Here is a 21,411-nt window from a genome sequence, read left to right on the forward strand (position 1 = left end):
TTTTAATGTCAATTCATGACATACCAGTCATGTGAAATACGTATTACGTAAATTTTGTTGTTGTTCAGTTGTTACTTGTGCCGTTCGCCATCTGTCAACCAGATTTTTTTTCGGTTCGTTGGCAATACCTAAACGTCAAGTCTTTCTTTTTGTGCGTGCATCAAACGAAAACGGTAGGCTTGTGCAAGAAAATCTTTATTTATTTCAATCATCCGGTGTAAATTCTTGGAAATTTTTCAAAAATTGTGTAGTTTTAACAATTGTCCATTGTTATAGTGCAACATTTTTTCGATTCATAAAAAATAAATATGTTTTTATGCGATTTATTTTGATTGGACATTGCTATATACCTGCTATGGTGTATATTTGTGTCCATATCACATTTTGATACATATGATGGTGTTGACTAATTGAATTGTTTTGTGTATTCATTGAATATTAGGTATCAAGATGACTATCCGCCCAGCGTACAGACCAAAAATCGTTAAGAAGAGAACGAAGAAGTTCATTCGCCATCAATCTGATCGATATGCTAAACTTTCGGTAAGTATTCACTTCAATCGCCACAGTGTTGAACACAAGGCAAACCTAACCTAGCAATTGCCTGTTAGTACATGTTGTTGTCATGCATTTGATTGAAGTGTTTCAGGCAAAAACATGAATTAATCCATTAATTTTTTTTCCATTTCCTTTTTGTTTCATTAGCCAAAATGGCGTAAACCAAAGGGTATCGACAATCGTGTTCGTCGTCGCTTCAAGGGTCAATACTTGATGCCAAACATTGGTTACGGTTCAAACAAGAGCACACGCCACATGTTGCCAAACGGATTCAAAAAATTCTTAGTGCACAATGTTCGCGAATTGGAAGTTTTGATGATGCAAAACCGCGTTTACAGCGCTGAAATCGCCCACAATGTTTCATCAAAGAAGCGAAAAGACATCGTTGAACGCGCCAAGCAATTGTCAATCCGCTTGACAAACCCCAACGGACGTCTTCGTTCACAAGAAAACGAATAAAATGGATAAACAATTCCGTTTTAGTTTTTTTTATATACCAATCAACCGAAATATCGATTACAACCAGATATTTTTGATTTAATCTTCGTCGAATTTTCACGTGTATGTCAATAAGTGACAGTGCATGGAAATAAGATTGAAATAAAGTTAAAATATAAATAACCAGTTAAAACAACGGAAAATACCTGTGTTGGTTTCATTTCTTTTTACCTAATTGTGTTTTTTTTCACATTTTTTCATGGGATTTTCAGCAGTTTGCAGCAGATGTATGCTGCGGAGATGAGTATTTTTTAGATAAAGGAAAAATGAACCTCACGGTGCAAAGATTGAAAGATATTCATTTTAATCCATCGTTCAATGCAACGACATGTTTATAATTTGTTAAAAGATACACTGAACTACGGAAAATAAAACGTTTTTGATTTGTTTTATAAGTCAAGGAAGCACAACTAAAAATTTCACTGAAACTTCGAAATGTCACATTTTCTCTCTCTTTCTCGCATTCACCGGCTCACTGTACTGTCTTTCATCAATACTGTGCATATTTGGAATTATATCAACTATACTGATGGTGTAAGTTATTTTTGATGCGTCCTCACTATAATCGCTGTCCACATTGGTATCAACAACCCCCCCACGTTGAAATACGAATGAATGTTATGACAATGTTTTTGATAAAAATTCACGGTGATATTGAATTAAAACAGTAATCATATATTCAATGATGATTGGCATAATGTGTTCATATTTATTGTGATAAATGAGTCTGCTATCTAGGTAATATAATTTCTTCTGAATACAACAATCCAAAATCGTTTAATTTTCTTAATTAAAAAAGATCTAAAATGAATTTGAACTGTGATGGCGAAGAGAATTCACCCATCTTATTGTTGGGTTTGATTTTGAGTCTGTTGATTTGATTGCGTTTGTTGTTGTTGTTGCTGTGGCGGTGGTCGTGGTTTGGGCATTTTAACGAGCAAATCTTGAATTTCTTTCTTTTCGTCATACGTACGCCATAATTCATATAGTCCTAAAATTGTCTTTGAAATCTCTTGAATCTTTTCCATATTGACATTGATTTCGGCAAACCATGCTTTCACGTCCTTTTGCAAAATTACACTGGTGAACGAAAAAGTAAACAAAATTTGAGCAAATTAAAAGCGACAAAATAACGCTAATACAAACCATGCTATTTGAAGACAACCGATGGCAATCATGTATGGTGGATACAATAAACTAACATCAGTTCGAAGAGAGTCATTGATGACACGCCTAAAAGAAAAAAGATCATTAATTTTCATTCCGCACAAACTGATTGTATTCGACTTGCCATGTTAATGGTAGCAATTGGTCTTCGTGTCCAATGTCCTGAATAATAGGTAATAGCGGTCTATACGGTTGATATACAATTAAACAGCAGTCCAGATTCTCGAGCAGATAAAATTCACATTCTAAAATATGGTTGGTTCGGTACGGAAATTCTTGTTGATATGCATAACTAAATTTATTTTTGATGACATTTTGACACTGAAAATGGGAGCCATAATATTAGAATAAATATGTTAAATTGTAAACAATGACAATGTTACCGTAGATATGAGACGTGAATTGGAAATAACACCGAATTCCTCAACTTTTGATGCTAAAAATATGCAAGTTGGACACATCAACAGCGGATCAATGCTTCGAAATGAGTTTCGTACATAAAATCGCTTGAAGTAAACGGTTGCGGTTGCAATAACCTGTTGACGAAGTTTAAGCTGCTCACCAATCACTTGGATCAAATTTGCAAAGAAAATATTGAGCTTCTGATACTCTTCTGGTGTGAGAAATTGCAAATCATATCGACGATCTCGTACCAAATCGTCTTTTGTTAGCAACCACTGTTGATAATGACTCGATTGCCAAAAATTACCAGCCATATTGCATTCAATTTATTTGGAATTCTAAAATTTAAAACTTTTTATAATTTTTCTAAAATAAAATTTGATTTTTTTGTGGAATCAAAACTGAAGCACAAGTCTTTTGTTGCATTTGGCTTGTACAATGACTTTTCTTGATACAACATAAACTGTAAGTTGTTGATATTAACAACCAACTTCATGCCAATGTTCGATGTCACAGTAACTGAACGTTTCACTGCATTCGAGTGTTGGATGGTGAATATAACTTCTCCATGAATATGAAAATAACGAACGCAATATTTATTCGATAATGAATCTCTGGTAATATATTTTTTTTTATTTTTGATGAACATAATTTGATATTTCTATATATCGCAGCAAAAATTAATATATAATTCAATTTTCTTTGGAAATTTGGATTTATTTTTATGAAATTCCAATTTTACTTTGCCTTCACCAATTGAACGATTGAAATTTCAAAGAAAAGAAATGAAAATTAAGTAACGAAAAGCCAAAAAACTTTGTTTATTTGTTCCTTTACGCAAAAATAAACAAAGTAAATAATATGTAATGATTAAATAAAGAAAATTGACATAATAACCAACTACAGTTCATTCGGCGAGAATTCCTGCTTATCGGCGATGGTCAATATAATTGAACTGTAATTTCGATACCCCGTCGATTGTGTAACAACAATCGGCAAACCATAATCGTAATGGCACTGACTGGCGAACGCGAACCACTCTAATGAACCGCAAAATTGCAATGTATGCGATAAACGTATCTAGTTACGTCTCTCCAATACGCGAGAGTTCCAATGCACATATAACACCGTCCAGTCCACTGTGTGTGCTCCATTCCGAGAGAGAGAGAGCGAGAACCGCTAAAAACAGCAGCATCTAACAGTAACAGTAAGTCGTCAATTCGAATATATCTGAATCAAAGCAGTTGGTTGTGCACCAAGCATGCCGTTCATATACATCAGTCGGTAAATATCGCTTGAATGCAATAGACACGTATATGTCGTCGCGCGCGCGGACGCCTCCGAATTTCCACTGAACCACTGAAAACGTAAACATTTAAATAATTTTTAATAAATCGAACATTCTGAGAAATAGACAAAGTGTTTTAATCTTTATGCAGCTGTATTCTTTCAATTTTGCTAGTTTTTTTTTCATTCGGTTAGCTTGAGACACGCTTCAACCTATACATTTTATCATATTTTCGTTATATTTGTCTAGTTCAATCTCGATAATTGTTGATACATTTGCTTTTTTAAAAAAAAGAGTGTGTGTTTTTTTTTAAACACTTATGTGCTTTTCGAAAAAAAGTTTAATTTACACCTAGCTTTGTATGTTTGATTATGTAAAGCCTTATTTATTTTTCAAACTAGAGCATGTAGCAGTGTTTTTTGTTCATCTTGTGCGACACAGCTTTACATATGCAATTGGACATTATCTGCTGTTTGAAAAGTGATTAATATATGCAAAACCATAGAATCATTTTTTTTGCTCTCTGAACAGTTCGATACATTACTTTTGTGGCTTGCATGCAATAAATATCCGCAACCACAGGCAAAAAAAAATACACCGATTAATACAAATGTGTTTGTTGTTATCATTACATGACATTACGATTGGAGCTCATTTTGACTAGTGCATGAAGTATGTGTGATAATTTTGCGACAGATAGGAGTATCGTAAATACACAGTATTTTTCTCGAACTAATTGAGCCCATTAAATTAACATTATCTCATAAACATTTTTTATTTCTTTCTTTTTCCGTCGCATGAAAAATGAAGCACAATAGACAATTTGAAATAAAAACTTGTTATCATTCAATATGCATATAAAATAGAAGACAAAAAAAACCCGTCCAAATGCAATATAAGTGATTTACACATAGACCACAAAAACATTTGCGTCCAATATTTTTTTTATGGTATTTTTATTTGTAGCAGTGCCGGCACATTAAGTGGATTCGTTCATCAAAGCGTCATTAGAATATATTGTTATCAAATAGAATATTCATAAAGTCGTCCAATTTTGACTGTGTATTTGTTGGCTCTCAAACTCATAATTCGTGTTAATAACGCATTTTTTCCATTCATCACGAACTTTATCTCGTCCAGGATTAATTACATACCTACACACACACACCTAAATACGTAGACATTTTAGTGGATCAGGTGAGAGAACCCAAACATTCTTGTCATATTTCATTATTTACATTTCATAGCATTTAAGTGAGTGTATTTATTACACAAAGACCACCCTATTCATTGCATCGAAAATGCCATGGCAAAAATCTTCACCAGCAAAACGTACTTCATTTTATATTATTGAATGGATTACTCAAAGTAAATAATGTGTTAAATGTATATGAAATATCATGAAAATAATGTCTGAAATCCGTAAATCGTTTGGCAGTGAATAAATTCAAAACCATATTTTCAATAGAAATGATAGATAACAAACGATAAAGACGCTCTCTGACTGAGTCAATATTATGCTTTTGAATGTACAAATATTGGCTTTTCTCACAGTACAACGATGTTGGCCACAATCACGATGTTTTAGTAAATAGCACAAATCTCAATTCACGAATTGTGAATATCGAAATGCAATAGTTGAAGCACTTAACGTCCCATTTGAAAAGAATTTGGGCATGAAAAAAATGACACACACATAGCACACCAAAAACCCATTTATAATATTAAAATTTTTATTGCTTTTCGTTTTTCATTCCATTTATATAGCTTTTCAACAAACTTATTTGTTACTGTTTTTTTTTTTTTTCTCGCGTTGAACATTTTCGGTAGAATTCTATCGTTTATGACATGGAAAAAGGGAGAAAAAAAAGAGAAATTCTTTTTCGTATAATTTGTTGCGATGCCATCTCAGGAAGTGCACATTTCCGTATGCATTTGAAAGAGTTCATTCATCGTTTGTTGCTCCAGATGCGGTAAATTAACATAGAAAATCAGAAAAACCGTTTTGAGAAAAAACCACTTCGATGCAGCCAAGACAACCGTCGAACCGAACCGTCTATTATCATCATCACATTCGGTTGATGAAAGAAACGTAATTTGTTTGTCAATTGAAATAATAATAAGAAATCACAACCACGAGTAATGATCATAAATAATCAACGAAGACGAATGAAAAAGAAGAAGAAAATGTGTAGAAAAAAAATTGAATCGATAACATCTTTTGAATAGATGATATCTTGACACTTGCTTAAACTGGCAAAACAGACATTTTCTCCGATGTGTTTCGTGGAATTCAAACACATTCCGAGCGACAAATAAGACTGATCAAGTCTTCCATGCAACATTTCAATTTGATTTAATTAATTTATTGCATTCCATATTGCGCTACAAATTGTAGCAGCGGCTGGTCACTGCACAATTGCAGCGCACGTTTCTTTCGCCTGTCATTGAAACGAACAAAAAAGCACCACCATTGCCAACAACAACAAGCATCGAATGGCTATGAATCAATTTTCACTTGATTAAAACGTTACAAACATGTCCGAATGAACGGATGGAGGCTGGCACTCAATGTATTTGCCATCGAAACCGAATCAAAAATGAATGAATTAGTTGTAAATGTTACGATTTAATTTTTTGCTCTTTCGCGATCTCTTCTTCAACAACAACACTGTTTTATTTATGAGATGCGAGTGCCAAAGATGCAAACCAATTCGCGAATACATTTTAAACAACGATGATAAAAAAACACAAAATAAAATAAAATCAACAATGTACATAAAACCTGATATCAAATTGTACGATGGCAACTGTAACATGTGTAATACTTTACACGTCGTGCGTTGCCGTTTTTTTTTATCGGCACGCAATATTCTGCCATACGAAACCATATTTATCACTTGGTGAGACATAAAAAATGTCTAACGTCAACACTTTGGGCATACAAGTGTTGCATGCAAGTAGTTGAACTCTCTTTTTTTCGCGCGCGCCATCCATTCCACCATGGATGTAGCGGCATTCGGTTAATTCTGACAAAAAGAATAAGTCACGATAAGAAAATCAAAACGCTTGTCTTCTCGATTGTAAATCACATTTGAGGCAACGTGCATTGAAATTCGTTTACTATTTGCTTGGGGTTGTGTTATATGTTGCGAAATATTTATGATTGCATATAAATTTGCTGCGCCATTTTATCACGTCTAACGCGTTTGTCTTTATTTTTAATGTATGCATCCTCAGTGTATTGGATCTCTTTGAGCAATTCGCTGGCATGCTTTTAAAGCGATGAGTTTTTTTCTGAGTTTCAAATTGAAACTGCCTTATATTTGATCTCCGACAAAAGCAATTCCTATTCCGTAGATTGATGCGATTTTAATTGAACTATGTATGTATCAACGCGCATATATACAAATATGGTGTTCGTTTGAGCACGACCACACAAATGTGCATTGCTCGTTCGTTTAGGGAAAAAAGACTGATAAGAAACTAGATAAAAGAGATAAGTTTTTGCACTGTTTTTTTATTGCATTCACAATCTTCTGTTTTTTATTGGATTTGCGCAACTATTTGCGTGGATATTCCAAATTCCATTCAATTCGAAATCAGAAAGTATGCACAGCTTTCCGTACAATTCACCCAACCCGACCATAAAATACTGTAGCGTACTATTTTTGGAGGCGTAAGGAATACATTCACACTTGCCATATTATTGAAACTCTATGACCTAGAGAGAAGTTGCGAGTTTTCTTATCGAAATTTCCACGAAATGACTATTCAGTCGAATTGAAAATTAAATAAACCTGATTTACGTCTATTTGCTCAAGCTCGAGTCATTTCATTAACAGATTTTAAATTTACGACAGTTTCAGTAATGAATTGTGATTCATACCAAGTTCGTACTTATCGCCCATCTGTTCGCAATGAACTTTGGAAGCAACACCACCGTTTTTTGTGTGCTCATTTATCACAAATTTGCGTCAATATTTCCAGTTGATTAAATTCAAAGATTGGAGCAAACGCAATCATTCAGTGTGATAAGTGAAATGAATTTGATTTCAATGTTAAAATTGAAAATAAAGTTGTAATTTATAGAAATAAACTAATTGCAAGGAATTGCAAATGAGAAGAAATTTTACAATGGAATTATGATTTGATGGTGAAAAATATGAGACCAAAACATGCAATAACGTGCAATGCATGCATGAAAAATTCGTTTCTTTGCTGGACATGCAATAACAATCACCATAAATCCAAATTGAAAATTGTGTTAATGCTACATTGAGTGATTGATTTCATGCTATCTGAAATAGCGAAACAGAAAAAAAATCGAGAATAAAATCAAAAAATCAAAAACCCAAGTATAATGAACTTGAAACAACAGCAAAAAAAAAACGAAGCCCAGCAGCGTGTGCAGCAGACGCAAAAGAATGAAAAGTGTTAATCGAAAATGTAATGAATAATTGTAATTATTTACGTATAATTTTTCGAATTGGCGATTCGCAAGCGCTGCTCACAGACAACAGATAAAGTAATAAACAACAGACACATAACACATATTCGCACCATCTCATATTCATAGGCGATTTTGTGCGGCGGTATTTTTCCACTTAAATATTTACAATCCATTAAACATTTAGTGCTCGAGTGATGATGGACATGTTGAAATTGGTATTTTTTCTGTCTGTACTTTCGCTTTAGCTGTGTAAGTAAGGTTTTTTCATTGTGATATTGAAAAATAAGAGAAAAAAAGAAATCCCAACTTTTTTGTTGAATAGCCTCTGTAAAATAGATTGTGTGTGGTTGAATGCGATAAAAAAAGAACAATAAAGTTCACTGATGTCGTCGAAGAAATGCTACTTTAATCAAATAGATAACATTGAAGGGAACATTGATTATTTGAGCCACTGATAAAAAAAGAGCGCGTGAAGAGATAAAAAATGTGGCTAATCATAAAAATCGAACTTGAAATCTTTTCATGATAAAAAATGGTTTTTCCGTATTTGTCAAATAGATGAGCAATTTTGCGCGCATTTTCCGTTGAAAAATTAAATATGATAGAACTTTCGTCATGAAGTCATAAAACAAGATTTTTATTGTCACCATTTTGAAACTAAATCTCATTTGATTTTATTATCGAATGGAATTTATGTTAAATAGATGAAATTGCTACTTGGCTTGCGACTGAAGTGTATCACACAACAGTTATCATGTTTCATCAAAACCATATTTGAAAAGAATATCACAAACATTTTGATCGTCTTATAACTCAATGAATAAATATAATTTAATCAATTGAATTATTAAAAATTTATTCGAAAACAACAACAAATGTTTATCGTTTGTTTGCGATCGATTTATATATCTCATGTTTCCACATTTGAGCGAAATAATGAAGGTGTGCACAAACATCCATAATGCAAGAATCGAACAAATAACGTTATAATAAAATACCGATAAAAAGTCAGATGCTCGCCAAAAATGAAGAAACATATACCGAGAGCGAGAATACATCGTCGCCCACGCATCAATCTCTCTCTCTGTTGGATTATTATCATCGTTTTTTTTAACAATAAGCACAAACCATAGCAGACATCGATTTAATATCGGTGAGGTATTGGGAATATAGAGACCACACAGCAATTCAAAAATGACATTTTAACCGCATTCAATCATTGATTTGATGAAGAAAGAGAAGAAAAGCAGTGTGTGCGTTCGATATGAATGATTCGTCTTTCGTAAATTGAAAAATCAATGTTTATTTAATATTTTGTAAAATTTTACATTCAGTTTTCTTTTTTTGTTAAATTTTGGTGTGTAATGAATGGATGAAAAACATTTGTCGACAATCTGAATAAAAAAGTACTTAAAATTCAACAATCAAACCATTGAAATTGAAATGTTAAGAAAAGACCGAACCTGTGACGTCTACGCATATTCAAATGTAGTGATTGGTATATTGATGCAGTTTCTGAATTGTTTATTCAAAACACGTTACGGCAATTGGAAGTACATGCTACATGAAATATTCTCTCGCAATATAAATGGCATTTACTTCCGTTCTTATGTTATATGCGCTGTTACAAAATTGGTGCGAATTGATTGTTACGATATGTCGAAGATGTCGAAAAACTGAACCTGTTTAATTTCAATCAAATGATTGTATTGAATTAATCATCAAGTGGGCTGCAAATTCACTACGTACGGGTCAACTACCTCCGCAAATAATAAAACAACTACGCAATACGTACATACCGTACATGTACACAATCAAACAAGAACCAATGTGCACAAAAACAAATAAATTCCATGCGACTGTAACATTTGGTTGTACGAAAATACAATGAGTTCCATGAGAAAGAAAGTTTTAAAATTGAAATTGAAATAGATGCAAATCCGATAAATCACCCAAAAAGACTTTATACTTCATCACGGATTCACCATGGAATTGGGACCAATTCAATTGAATTGTTTTGTTACCAAGTACTGTGTCGAGCCAAAGTGTTTTTTGTCGGCTGAATATCTATTGTTTAACCTTTGTACTTCGGTCGCGAAAACAAGCATTTCGAATGAAAGCTACAAAGCAATTTATTCAAATGCAGACGCTTAGATTATAAATGGGTCATGTTCTCAGAAGAGAGCTCAGAAGCTATGAAACTATGGCCCATATCCATTGAACACACCAATGTTCACAAACTCGATAACTTTAAGAGTCGTGTAGTTGATTCAAACGGCCGCCACCGCAAGCAATATCAATCATTTTAAAGTTGTGAAACACGAGAGACAGAGAAAGAGCAAGAGTGAGAGAGGGAGCAAGAGAAAGAGAATTGTTCAAGAGTATCACAGCATCGATGCTCTGTGACCAACATGCAAGCATAAAATCGGTTTGGCTTTGTTCTCCGCAAAAAGCAGTTAGCATATAAAAGCCAATTGTGTTGAGCAAAATACCGAAATTCAATACATTTGCACAATTCAAATGGTTTTCTTCTCGCAGGCATGCATACAATATGAGCCCACAAAAGCAAGCGCGAGTATTGTTCGAAGCAACGGTGTAACATGTAAACTACTAAATCAAATATACAACTAAAACACACTCTCAGATACACTGAGTCGCGACCCGTTGATATATGAACAAACTACAACTACGCATTCGTATCGAATTCAATACATGATATGCATGTTGTGAAAACCGACTGCACCAAAGAGATTGAGAGCACGAGCGAGAGAGAAAAAGAGACGAGAGGACAATAACCGTCCAAAGAAGAGAACGAATACAAAATCTTAAGAGCATACGAAACCAACATTTTCAAATGAAATCATGTATGAAGCAAAGGAGTAAACAGAAGAAGTTCATCGAAAAATCAACACAAAGATAAATATACATACGTAAACATATACGTATTGCAAACAGCGCACGAGATTATAAGACGTTAAATAAAACCGAGCACAGCGAGAGAAAGGAACAAGCGAAGAATGTGACTTGAAATAGATAAAGAATGAGACAATAACAAAAGTTTAAATAAAAAAAAATGCACATACTAAATGTGAAAAAAAGAAGTTAGTTGGCAGCGCGCGAAGCCAAACAAATGATATGATTTTCTTAAATAATGCCCTGAATTCGCTATAGTTCCGAGTATATAGCTCACGAATCGTTCACTAAAATTGAAAAATAATATTTCATGTGATTTTTGTAGCGGAACGAGCAAATCTTAGCGATGATTTGATTATCGTTCATTCACATATGGCTTTGCCTGGAAATTCCATATCAAATGCATTTGCGAGAGCACAAAAAAAAAACAACGAAACAAACAAAGACGACAAAAATTAGTGCGCGGTGCTATGTGTACTGGACAACAGCCATTCATTCCATTTGCACGATATATATCTCGCATGCATAATTATATTCGCTCGACGATGATCAAATGACTATAGAGTTCGCTTCGATTTAAGATTCAGTTTACGCTTTAAAATGGCACAACTGTGAAATTTCCGTATAATTTTCCACTGCTAAAACTCATTCACCGATACAAGTTTGATTTTGATTGCTGTCTGCGATCTTGTTCTCTCTGTTTTTTTCTTGCATTTTAACGTTCGGTTGCACATTGTATTTACTGAAGTGAGATTTTGCCTACGCAATTTGGCAAATCAATTCACCTACACACGCTGAACAAAACCCGATATTTTACCCATCACTATTCAACAGATAAAAGCCATATCACCGACACAATCGCAATAATTTCTTTTTTTCTGCGCTCACTCTCTCATTCTCTGTATAATTTTTTTGTTATCAAACGACGTTTCCGTACTTCTACTGTCACATTCAATTTGCCATATTATTCTTACAATTTTACGTTTTGCCTGCGGCACAAAAACGAAAGCACAATCGTCGAACAAGCGAATGAAAAAAGAATAAGGGAGAAAAATATTAAATGAATATAAGAGCAGCCAAAGAAAGTACTGAAATACTGTAAACAGAGAGAGAGAGAGAGTGCATATCATCAAAGAAACCGAAACGCTCTCATTCTAATGGAAAATCTATATCGAAACGAAATTAAATGTCGAATGGTTTTTGTATACGACGAATGGATGGATCTCTCCCCTTTCAGGGGATTCCTATTTTTCATATCAAACTCTGGATGCAAGCTATATGTACATTGTGCGGCTGTTTGTGTGTTGGTTGGATGACGATGACTCATGCGAAACCATGTTTTGTCTCGGGAGATCTCATCCTTTTCTGTCATGCACTCTCTGCTCTTGTCTTGCCATCATCGTCTAGGCTTTGTCGGCATCGTCGTTAATAAATAAATGTAATGCACGATGAGCGCAAATAATACTTCCTTTTCGACGTCCGTATTCGCCATTTTCACGACTTCGTTTATCATTGAATTTCACTGGATTTCTTTTTCTTCTTCTTCGTTCGCCTCCCGCCCGCGTTTTCTTATTTTTTTTCTTGTACATTGCAATATTCACCCTGTACACACACACACACACTCCAGTACAATTGTGGCCTCAATTTGATTCCAAGTATTCATATGTTTGCACTGTGTACACATAACTCACACTCCATATTTTTGTGTGCTTTAATTCAACATGCAAACTTATATCCACTAGACGATGTTCAATACTGCAAATAAGTCCTTTTATTTATTCAAACTTTGAACAATAACAATGGCAACCATAAAACGAACACGCCATACAACTTTTGTCATGAAGATAAAAACGTTCCATAGGTAAAGTATATACATAATCGAACGGTTAGGCGAATACACGCACAAAATACTAATGTCATGTATTATTCAAAATCAAGGAATGACAATACAAATGTATTGAGCATAATCCTAAAGAGGGAACGGAAACAAACGCTCTCTTTATCCACAATATACAATTTTTTTTTTCGTGCATCAAGTTCCCCAATCGGAGATGAATAAAAAAAAACATTCTGCGCCAGTCGGCAAATAGAATAAAATTGACTAAAAATCCCGTTAATTATGTGATAAATGATATGAACTGATAGACATCGTATATCGCCATTTCTATATGGAGAAAACATGTTATGTTAAAACATTTTTTATCTGATTTCATTGAGTGAAGTCATCCATCAAGAGCATTCAATTCGATATGGCATGCCTTTAGCCCACAATTATGGTAAATGCTCTGAATTCTTTTACGTTGAAAAAAAAACGAAATCAATTTCAATCAATGGGATTCTGTAGCATTTATATGATTTGATTAAAGCTTTTATTTGAAGTGGTCAAAAGTTTGAGTTGTTTTTTCTAATTGATTGATATTTGAGATTGTTGGAAAATTATTCAAAGCTTTAACTTTTATATGCAAATACCGTTTACTTCAACTTTGGTTTTCGTAGGTGTTGATCGTAATGTGATGTTTGTTTATTGGAATCTAGAACCAATTGAATTTCATTTTGGAAATTATGCATTCACTTTTTTCCATATACAAAACACAGGTAGGGTACCCTATATGCATTTCTGTCATTAGTATTGACTCAACAATGTTGAGGATGAAATGGACTAGACCAGTACGGCTATTAATGAAAACGGTTCAATTATCTGTAATTTGTTTGGTAATTGAGATAATGAAAAAAAAAACACAGCCAACTGTAATGAAGGAAAATGGAAAAACGAATGAATTGGTTATATTGATTGAAACTGGCTCCATTTGGAAAAAAAATATATTTTCTCCGATGAAATTTGTGGAATTCTGCATTTACATATTTCAAACGGAGCTCTGAAATCGATTTTTTCATGGAAAATGGTAAAAATATTAAAATTCCATTGCAATTTCGTTTTATATTTTCACAATTCAAAAGGCATAAACGAAGAAGTTCACAAATTTTGCAAATAAATCAAATAGAAGATAGATAAATATCAAACTAAAGGAAATAAGCTTCTTCCTGTTTGTGAAATATACGAAACGACAAATCTCATTACATTGGTTTATGGTAAAACCATTTTGAATTAACAATTATTGTTTTTTGTTGAGAAGTAATTTGTTTGACTCATCTCCAGAATAGTTGCATATTACATTTCCCTTTGGGAATTTAGTAGTGCTGGATTCTTTCTGAGCTGTTTTCGCTACTTCTATTTTGATCTTATCTGTTATTGCTTTTTTATCATGAATTATTGCAGATATTACTTTGCCTCTTACGAACATTTCTGACACATTTTTCGTTTCAATAAATTTCGTATTTTCTCCTAATGGGATGCTTGTGCATTATTTTGATTTGAATATTTCGATATTGCAAATAATTCACAAATGCAAAACCGTGAGCATTGCTGAGCAATCGATGTGAATCAACTTGAATAGAACAAGAGAATCCGTTATTGTATTTGCCAATTTACGAATGCTTCAGGTCGAGATGTTAAGACAATCATTCCAGCTGAATGCTTGCTTATCTGTCGTTTCAAGCCATTCGAGTGCAGATTGAATAAAAAATGTGAAACAATGTATGTCACAGAAAGGGAAAAATACACCAATGAAAACTGCACAGCAGAAAACTATGTGATAATTTACAATTCTTTGTCGAATGCCATTGTCGATATCATTCTGTGAGCATATCTCACAAAATGTCTGTGCAAATATGATATTCACGGTTGTAGAAAAGTTTTCGTAATGAATTCAGCAAACAGTAACGCTGGTAGCGAACCGGAATCGGTTAGCTTTTTCTTGTCATTTAATATGATTGAGAATAATTGCGAACATGTAACGCAAATGGATTGAAACCGAATGGTTTTTTTTATATTGAAGATTGCTCTTTTGCACGTTGCTGTACAGCACTTCGTTATTTGCCTGTGTTGATGTGTGCATAAGTGTGTGCTGTGTATTGACGTTGTTACATTGCAAGAAGATGCACTTAAAAAGCACACGTTTAGCTCATAAAATGTTATGTCGAAGGAACGAAGACGCCAACAAATATATAGCGATGATTGTCTAGATGTTACCTGTCACTTTAGTTTTTTTTCGAATTTTATTTACATTCATCTCGAATGAAAATAAATGCATGTTCGAGTTGGATCTGCTGACAAAGTTCCTCAGAATAAATGCGTTTTTGTGATGCGCATTTCTCTTGTCAATTTCATGTTTCACTTGTCTATCCGCACAACAGAACCCACATTCTTGCAGACTATTTATCTTTATTTAACATTTCACAGATGCATTCGCTATTACAAAGGTAAACATTGGATTTATTTAAGCGAATCGGCTTCGAACGACAAGAAACAAGCTCAGATGCGGTATGATGCGCACGTTCAAAATCAACATTCAATATATGTATGTTTGTATATTTTGGTGCTGGATGTGTGAATGACAAATGCTTGTCATTTGCAGCTGTAACGTTTATTCCTGTGAATAACATGTTTCCGCGATGAATTTGAAAATCTTAATACCATTCGGTATATTGATGCATTGACACAAAGTCATCAGTGCAATCCACAGACGCGCGCACACACACGAATGGTTTAACTTAACTGCAATGTAGATTTAACACTTACTTCAACCGCAAATATGCTTTTCTTACAACTTAGTTCATTGTGTGGCTTTAAACAGATCTAATTCATTTCAATGTTATATTTCTATTCTAAAACAGAATAGGAAAACTAATCCATTCGGTTTGAAGAAATGAGTTTATTTAGGGTTTTTATTACTAATCGATACACCATAGCTCAAAAACCATTTCCAATCAAATGACTTTTAATCTATATCGCATGCGAGTTTTTCCTGCAGCGAAAATGTTTTCAAATAAATCAATAAAACCGAGATTATGTGTGTGTGTGTCGGACTGTCGGTAGTCACAATATATGACCACTTTATCTCAACGAATGACATTCGAACTGTGGCTATTGCCATCCATATCAAATATGTATATACATGTGACTGTGATTCATTGATTTGATTTCCTTTGAGGCTCGCATTTGAGTTTAACATTAATGATCTCCCCGATGTGTGTATGCTGTGTCCAACCATATCTTAATATCAAAATCTCTTTCTATTTTATTGTTTGTCATACACTTCCAGTGTGTACTGTATATAGCAGGCGGCGAACCGAAAGTAAAGTCAAATCTATAATGTTTATGCAGAAAGTCTATGATACGTTTTAATTGTATCACATCCACACACACCAACAATTGGTTGCATGTTCAACATATAATAGTGAAAGTAATTTCATTTTCACTTTTTCCTGTGACGACTTCATAAAAGCGCCAGCCCATACCATTTGGCCACGTGCTGAAATTAATTTTCTCATTTCACATGGATTTATTTGCGCAAATTTGCGCTTTCAACGGTGTCGACATTGATTCTAGAAAATTGAATTTGAACCGTTCCTTTAAGAAACTCGTTTTCATTGCTCTGTAACTTATTGCTTGTTACGCTTTCGCATCGTCGTTTAGTTATAAATCATAGAGTTGAATGCTTTCGGATCGAATAACAAACATGCAGCGACTGAGAAAGCGAATGCCACTACTTATTTCGTTTATGTTTTCGTCAGTTGATTTCGGTTGGAGAGTAACGTTGATTTGAGATTTGAACCGATGATAATTTATTGAACTAATAAAAGGTTTAACATTCTTCGTAATCTCATAAATAGTGTGCTGTAAGTGGGAATCAATAGAAACCGTTGACTTTGAGTATAGTTTTTACGATGCGCGACCTTTCATCAGATCCGCCAAGTCTAACATTCAATTGTCGGTAATGTTCAATCACTTTGCTCATGATTGAATAAACAATTACGCATTATCAATGATCGGGAATTCATCGCCCATTTCAAAAGGTTTATAGGTCATTCCTGCAAAAAAAAGAAGAAAAAATACGTCAACAAGTGATCGATTTAGTTGATTGGAAATATACACAACGATGTAATAACGCTGATTGAATTCAATTATCAAGAAAAATATTTTTCTGGAAAGAAATACAAAACATCTTGTTTTTGTGGACTTGAATCATTGTCGGAATTATTTACGACACGAAAAAAAATGCCACACACACCGAGATATCAATTTGCCGTATTTGTACAGGTAACCGACGTAAATTGAAAACGGATGGTTTTTTTTCTTCCACTCCATACCTCGTGCTGAAAATCCAATTTGAAAGCTATAAAACATGACATTTTACTGCATATATACATCGAAATATTTATACACACAGCACTTAAAAAACCAGATCCACCTCCGCGCGTGCATTAACAGTTTTTCTTTCGGTCCATTCGAGTGGTTAATTCATTGGTGCGTCCAGGCGGCTACGCCTGCTGTTCACGGAACTTATTTCTTTTTAAAGAAGAGGAAAGAATCGGGTCAATTCATTTGAGCTACACTTTAAATTGATTCGATGCATCCAAAACTTATTAAAAATACATTTATTTTTCTTATATTTTTCCAGGGATAACAGAGATCATTCTATTAAATCATGTCGTCTGTGACAGCCACAATAACATCGCCGCAACGGCATCCACAGAAAAAGCGAGAAATCAATTTAACCGATGATCCGGATAAACTGTTGAACGAATGGCTCGGGGAACTAGAAAATCTAATTGGAGTAAGTTTTCACTGAAATTATTAATTACGCATTTATAGACTCTTGGTGGAGAATAAGCCAAGTATAAACGATGCCATTTATTTTTATTTGTGTTGTCGCTTTGAAATAAATTTCATTAGGATGTACCATAAAAGATTCTTTTATACCGAACTCTATTCTGTTTTTTTATAAAGAAGAAGAAAAAATAAACCCCGAGGAGTTTCTTTTGTTGCGATTTCTGTTGATTTTCCACCAACTCAAAAGAGTCGAACGAGACCGTACCTTAATGTCAACAACCCAAGATTCAGGAATAAAGAAAAGAAACGAAACAATATTATTTTAATCATTTTTTATGTAATGATCGGTTAAACAAATGTAGTTTCACCGACTACCATTACAAATTGATTCTCTCAGTAAACATGCATCTTAAAATTATGGTAATGTTACGCCATCGATCAAAATGAAAGCCAATCCAGCAACAAACAAATGCGTCGATATTGACATTTGTGTGTCTCGCTTTCGATTGTTACTTACAAAAGCGTATAATTCAAATACTGTCTTGTGCATTGCTGTGTGCACAGGTGTTCAATCGGATGTACTTCTTTTGTCATGCTAAATTATGGCTTTTCTATAGAATAAGAAACAGTACAGCTTTGCTATGGATCGTCGTCACTGCATTGGAGTGAAACGAGTTTTCAAGATTGTTTGGTCTTGTATTTCATCCAAACTTGCCATGGACATTGTGCATGCATCAGCAAATTCACAAAAAAACACTACAAACTACTAATTTGAAGAAAACATCTCAATGATTTTTTTCTAATTTAAAGTTTTCGATGTTTCGCATTTGATTTCTTCGTTTTGTATGGTATAAAGAATTTATGCAAATCAAAGTAGTTGAAGAGGAAAATAGACACATAGAAGAGTTTTTGGAATTTGCAATGTCTTTGAACTTTGTATCATATCGTATTCAGTAAACAAGATTTATTTGCGTTAAGTTAAAACGAACAGAGAAAGTCTTATAACTTTCTCACAAGGACATGCAGTCCTTGATGCAGTCAGTCAGAGTCTCAGTGACTGAGCAGTTCGTTACGTTTTCAGAAGTCGTCGGAGCTGACATTTAAATAACTTTTGTATTTGCGCTATGAAACTACATTGTACACGAATTGATACTCTGAAATTCGTAAAATTTTGTCATACTCATAAATTCTGTATAATTAAAAAAGTTGGAATAGCCAGTTGACAATAATAATTAGCATTGTCCCCAATTTTCAATGATCATTTTCTCAATTCGTTCCGGCGAAACGATTTTTTCGGTGAAGGTTATATAATTTGAAAAAAAGTCTGATTGCGATTTTGCTGGTATTTATTGTCTATCGACATTCAAAACCGTGTACATATTGTCAACGATCGCTATGCATTACATCGCAGCTTAATCACGGTGACATTTTATTGGGTTATCAAATGCATGACTCTTTTTTTTCTCATATTTTATTGAAACAAAACTGTATTTTGATTTGCATTCAGAAAGTTCATGGTCGCGTTGTAAGCAGTATAATGACACCTATGATGTATTTTTATTATCCACTTTTTAAAAAAATAATTTAGCACACATTCCATATAGTATAAAAAAAGTAGATATTAGCATACATACACATTTTTACGAACTTTATTTGAATACAAAGTAACAGAATGTAAGATGACACTGTAAGAAAATCGATTCGCGCGACAAAAAACGAGATGGGGAAACAAAGAGACAAGACAAAGGATAAAATGGTCATTGAAAACAGATGGAACTGAAAAAGAAATTGTTTTTTGAAATCTTCTGCTGAAGCCATTTGACAATGTATTGTTGTTTTCTGCATAAAAGAAATCAATTTCCCGAAAATGTGCATTTTATCACTTTGTTGCAAACACATTTGCAAGAAATCTGTTTTCGGGCAAAACTGTGCTGCTGCAATGCGTATTGCATAAGTTAAAACATATGTTGAGTTATTTCTTTCATCTTAAAATTGGTTTTTTTTTGTTTTTATAACTTTGAGATACATTCGATGTGTGCTGTTTGCTCCAAAATATGCTAACGAGCCATAATGTCTTGTACTTGGATGGGTTCACGCCATATTTCAAAACAAGATGCCTATGATGCATATAATTTAAATTCCATGGATGTATCGCGCTCAGCAACGCAGAGAGAAAGAGAGACCGGCCTGAAAACTTTGCAAGACTCGAAATACAAACATCATGAAACTTGAATCTATTTTTAATGTAATGTCATCTTTAAATTGTGAGTTCGAAAGAGCAAGCAGTCACGAAAAATGCGCGTTCATGCCAAAACTGTTCAATACAATACACATATGCACATCTGTTTTGTATTGATAAATGAAAAAGTAAACGGATGCATTAATCTGCATATATGGTCAAATGTATTACTCGTAAGTTGAAAATGACTGAGCATTTTGTTCATGCTCACAGTTAAAATCAAATGCAAAACAAAGATAAGATTGCGTTTGCTGCTACACAATTCAAATCGAGAAAATTAAAATAGACACCGAATTAAAGTTCGTTGAGCCCAACTCGTTTTTTTCTTAATCATTAGCACGCGCGTCAAGTTTTCGTTTTTTGGTCGGTAATTTTGAATGCGCTTACCAAATTAATAAAAGTATACCGCCAGACAGAAATTGGACAAAAAAGAATTAAGTTCTTCTTGTTTTCCGATAATATAAAAAAAAACTAATGGGAAGTCCCCCCTTCTGATTACATCGCTCTATGGCTTCAATTTTACCACATGCTTAGTTAATTGAAGAGAATTTTTTTGGGTATTTTAATTGAACTATCAACTTTATCGCAGTTAATCAAACGCTCATTAGAGAAGCGAAAAAATATCATGTTGAAAAGTTACACACACAAAAAATTATATATGATAACATGAAATCATCTCATTTGCGCACAAGAAGTCCCTTGCTGGTTGGCAGAATAAAAATTCAACACAGATGTTCCAGTTTTTGCATTTATGTATTGACAAAGAATCAAGATTTTTATTCGTTTTATTTTGTTTCTCCGTTTGTTCGCCGTCTGTTTCGTTACAGGCATCAAGTGAAAAGGCGAAGACAAATCCCGAATAAGAAAATCATGAGCCAAGTAGAATCGAAGAAAAAAAAGGAAAATAAATACAATAAGGAGACGACAGACATGGCAAACTATAGGAAACGAAACGATCAAGATGCAGATGAAATCGAGTATTTTTTGTTCGCTCGGCAGGAGCACAATAGCAAACATACACATAATGAACCGAACTACTCGAAACGAAAATTAGAGAGTAATTCTACCATTTTTGGAGTGTTGCCCAAACGATGCTATACATACATTTATGTTGAACATTTGACACATGTTGACTATGATGGTGTGCACTATGAATTAAATATTAGAATAGGCCCAGCGACAAAACAAACCAAAAGGAAATGAATAGAAAAAAAGCATAT

General features: G+C 33.8%; 3 protein-coding genes across 6 annotated transcripts in view; 2 read left to right on the top strand and 1 right to left on the bottom strand.

The window, feature by feature from the left end:
• Positions 1 to 65: 65 nt before the first annotated feature.
• LOC116350954 (60S ribosomal protein L32) lies at positions 66 to 1,201 on the top strand. Its single transcript, XM_031782976.1, has 3 exons — positions 66 to 173; positions 443 to 543; positions 706 to 1,201. Exons 2-3 carry the CDS (start codon positions 451 to 453, stop codon positions 1,015 to 1,017), a joined length of 405 nt encoding a protein of 134 aa, XP_031638836.1. The 5' UTR covers positions 66 to 173; positions 443 to 450; the 3' UTR covers positions 1,018 to 1,201.
• Positions 1,202 to 1,730: 529 nt separating this feature from the next.
• Positions 1,731 to 3,072, bottom strand: LOC116350740 (cyclin-C). Its single transcript, XM_031782653.1, has 4 exons — positions 2,607 to 3,072; positions 2,348 to 2,544; positions 2,203 to 2,289; positions 1,731 to 2,136 (listed from the first exon to the last, which is right to left on the bottom strand). Exons 1-4 carry the CDS (start codon positions 2,937 to 2,939, stop codon positions 1,902 to 1,904), a joined length of 852 nt encoding a protein of 283 aa, XP_031638513.1. The 5' UTR covers positions 2,940 to 3,072; the 3' UTR covers positions 1,731 to 1,901.
• Positions 3,073 to 3,960: 888 nt separating this feature from the next.
• LOC116350572 (amyloid beta A4 precursor protein-binding family B member 1-interacting protein) overlaps positions 3,961 to 21,411 on the top strand; it is a 42,164-nt gene continuing 24,713 nt past the window's right edge. The window contains exons 1-3 of one of the 4 annotated variants that reach the window (XM_031782398.1): positions 3,961 to 3,992; positions 5,054 to 5,110; positions 17,801 to 17,956. In XM_031782398.1, the coding sequence (XP_031638258.1) occupies positions 17,828 to 17,956 (129 nt within the window). In that variant the 5' untranslated portion in view covers positions 3,961 to 3,992; positions 5,054 to 5,110; positions 17,801 to 17,827. Of the gene's footprint in view, positions 3,993 to 4,882; positions 5,111 to 5,922; positions 6,006 to 17,800; positions 17,957 to 21,411 lie in introns of those variants that run through there. The other 3 variants (XM_031782397.1, XM_031782400.1, XM_031782399.1) reach the window with 3 other exon arrangements.

The sequence above is a fragment of the Contarinia nasturtii genome, unplaced genomic scaffold, assembly GCF_009176525.2.
Source record: "Contarinia nasturtii isolate CC-2019 unplaced genomic scaffold, AAFC_CNas_1.1 Cnas_scaffold_4311, whole genome shotgun sequence".
Lineage (NCBI taxonomy): Eukaryota > Metazoa > Arthropoda > Insecta > Diptera > Cecidomyiidae > Contarinia > Contarinia nasturtii.

Coding starts and splice junctions, on each gene's coding strand:
- LOC116350740 (XM_031782653.1), bottom strand. CDS start 2,939: ATGGCTGGTAATTTTTGGCAATCGAGTCATTATCAACAGTGGTTGCTA. Junction 2,290..2,347: donor CAATTGCTACCATTAACATG/GCAAGTCGAATA, acceptor TTTTTCTTTTAG/GCGTGTCATCAATGACTCTC. Junction 2,137..2,202: donor GGTTGTCTTCAAATAGCATG/GTTTGTATTAGC, acceptor TTCGTTCACCAG/TGTAATTTTGCAAAAGGACG.
- LOC116350954 (XM_031782976.1), top strand. CDS start 451: ATGACTATCCGCCCAGCGTACAGACCAAAAATCGTTAAGAAGAGAACG. Junction 544..705: donor ATCGATATGCTAAACTTTCG/GTAAGTATTCAC, acceptor TTGTTTCATTAG/CCAAAATGGCGTAAACCAAA.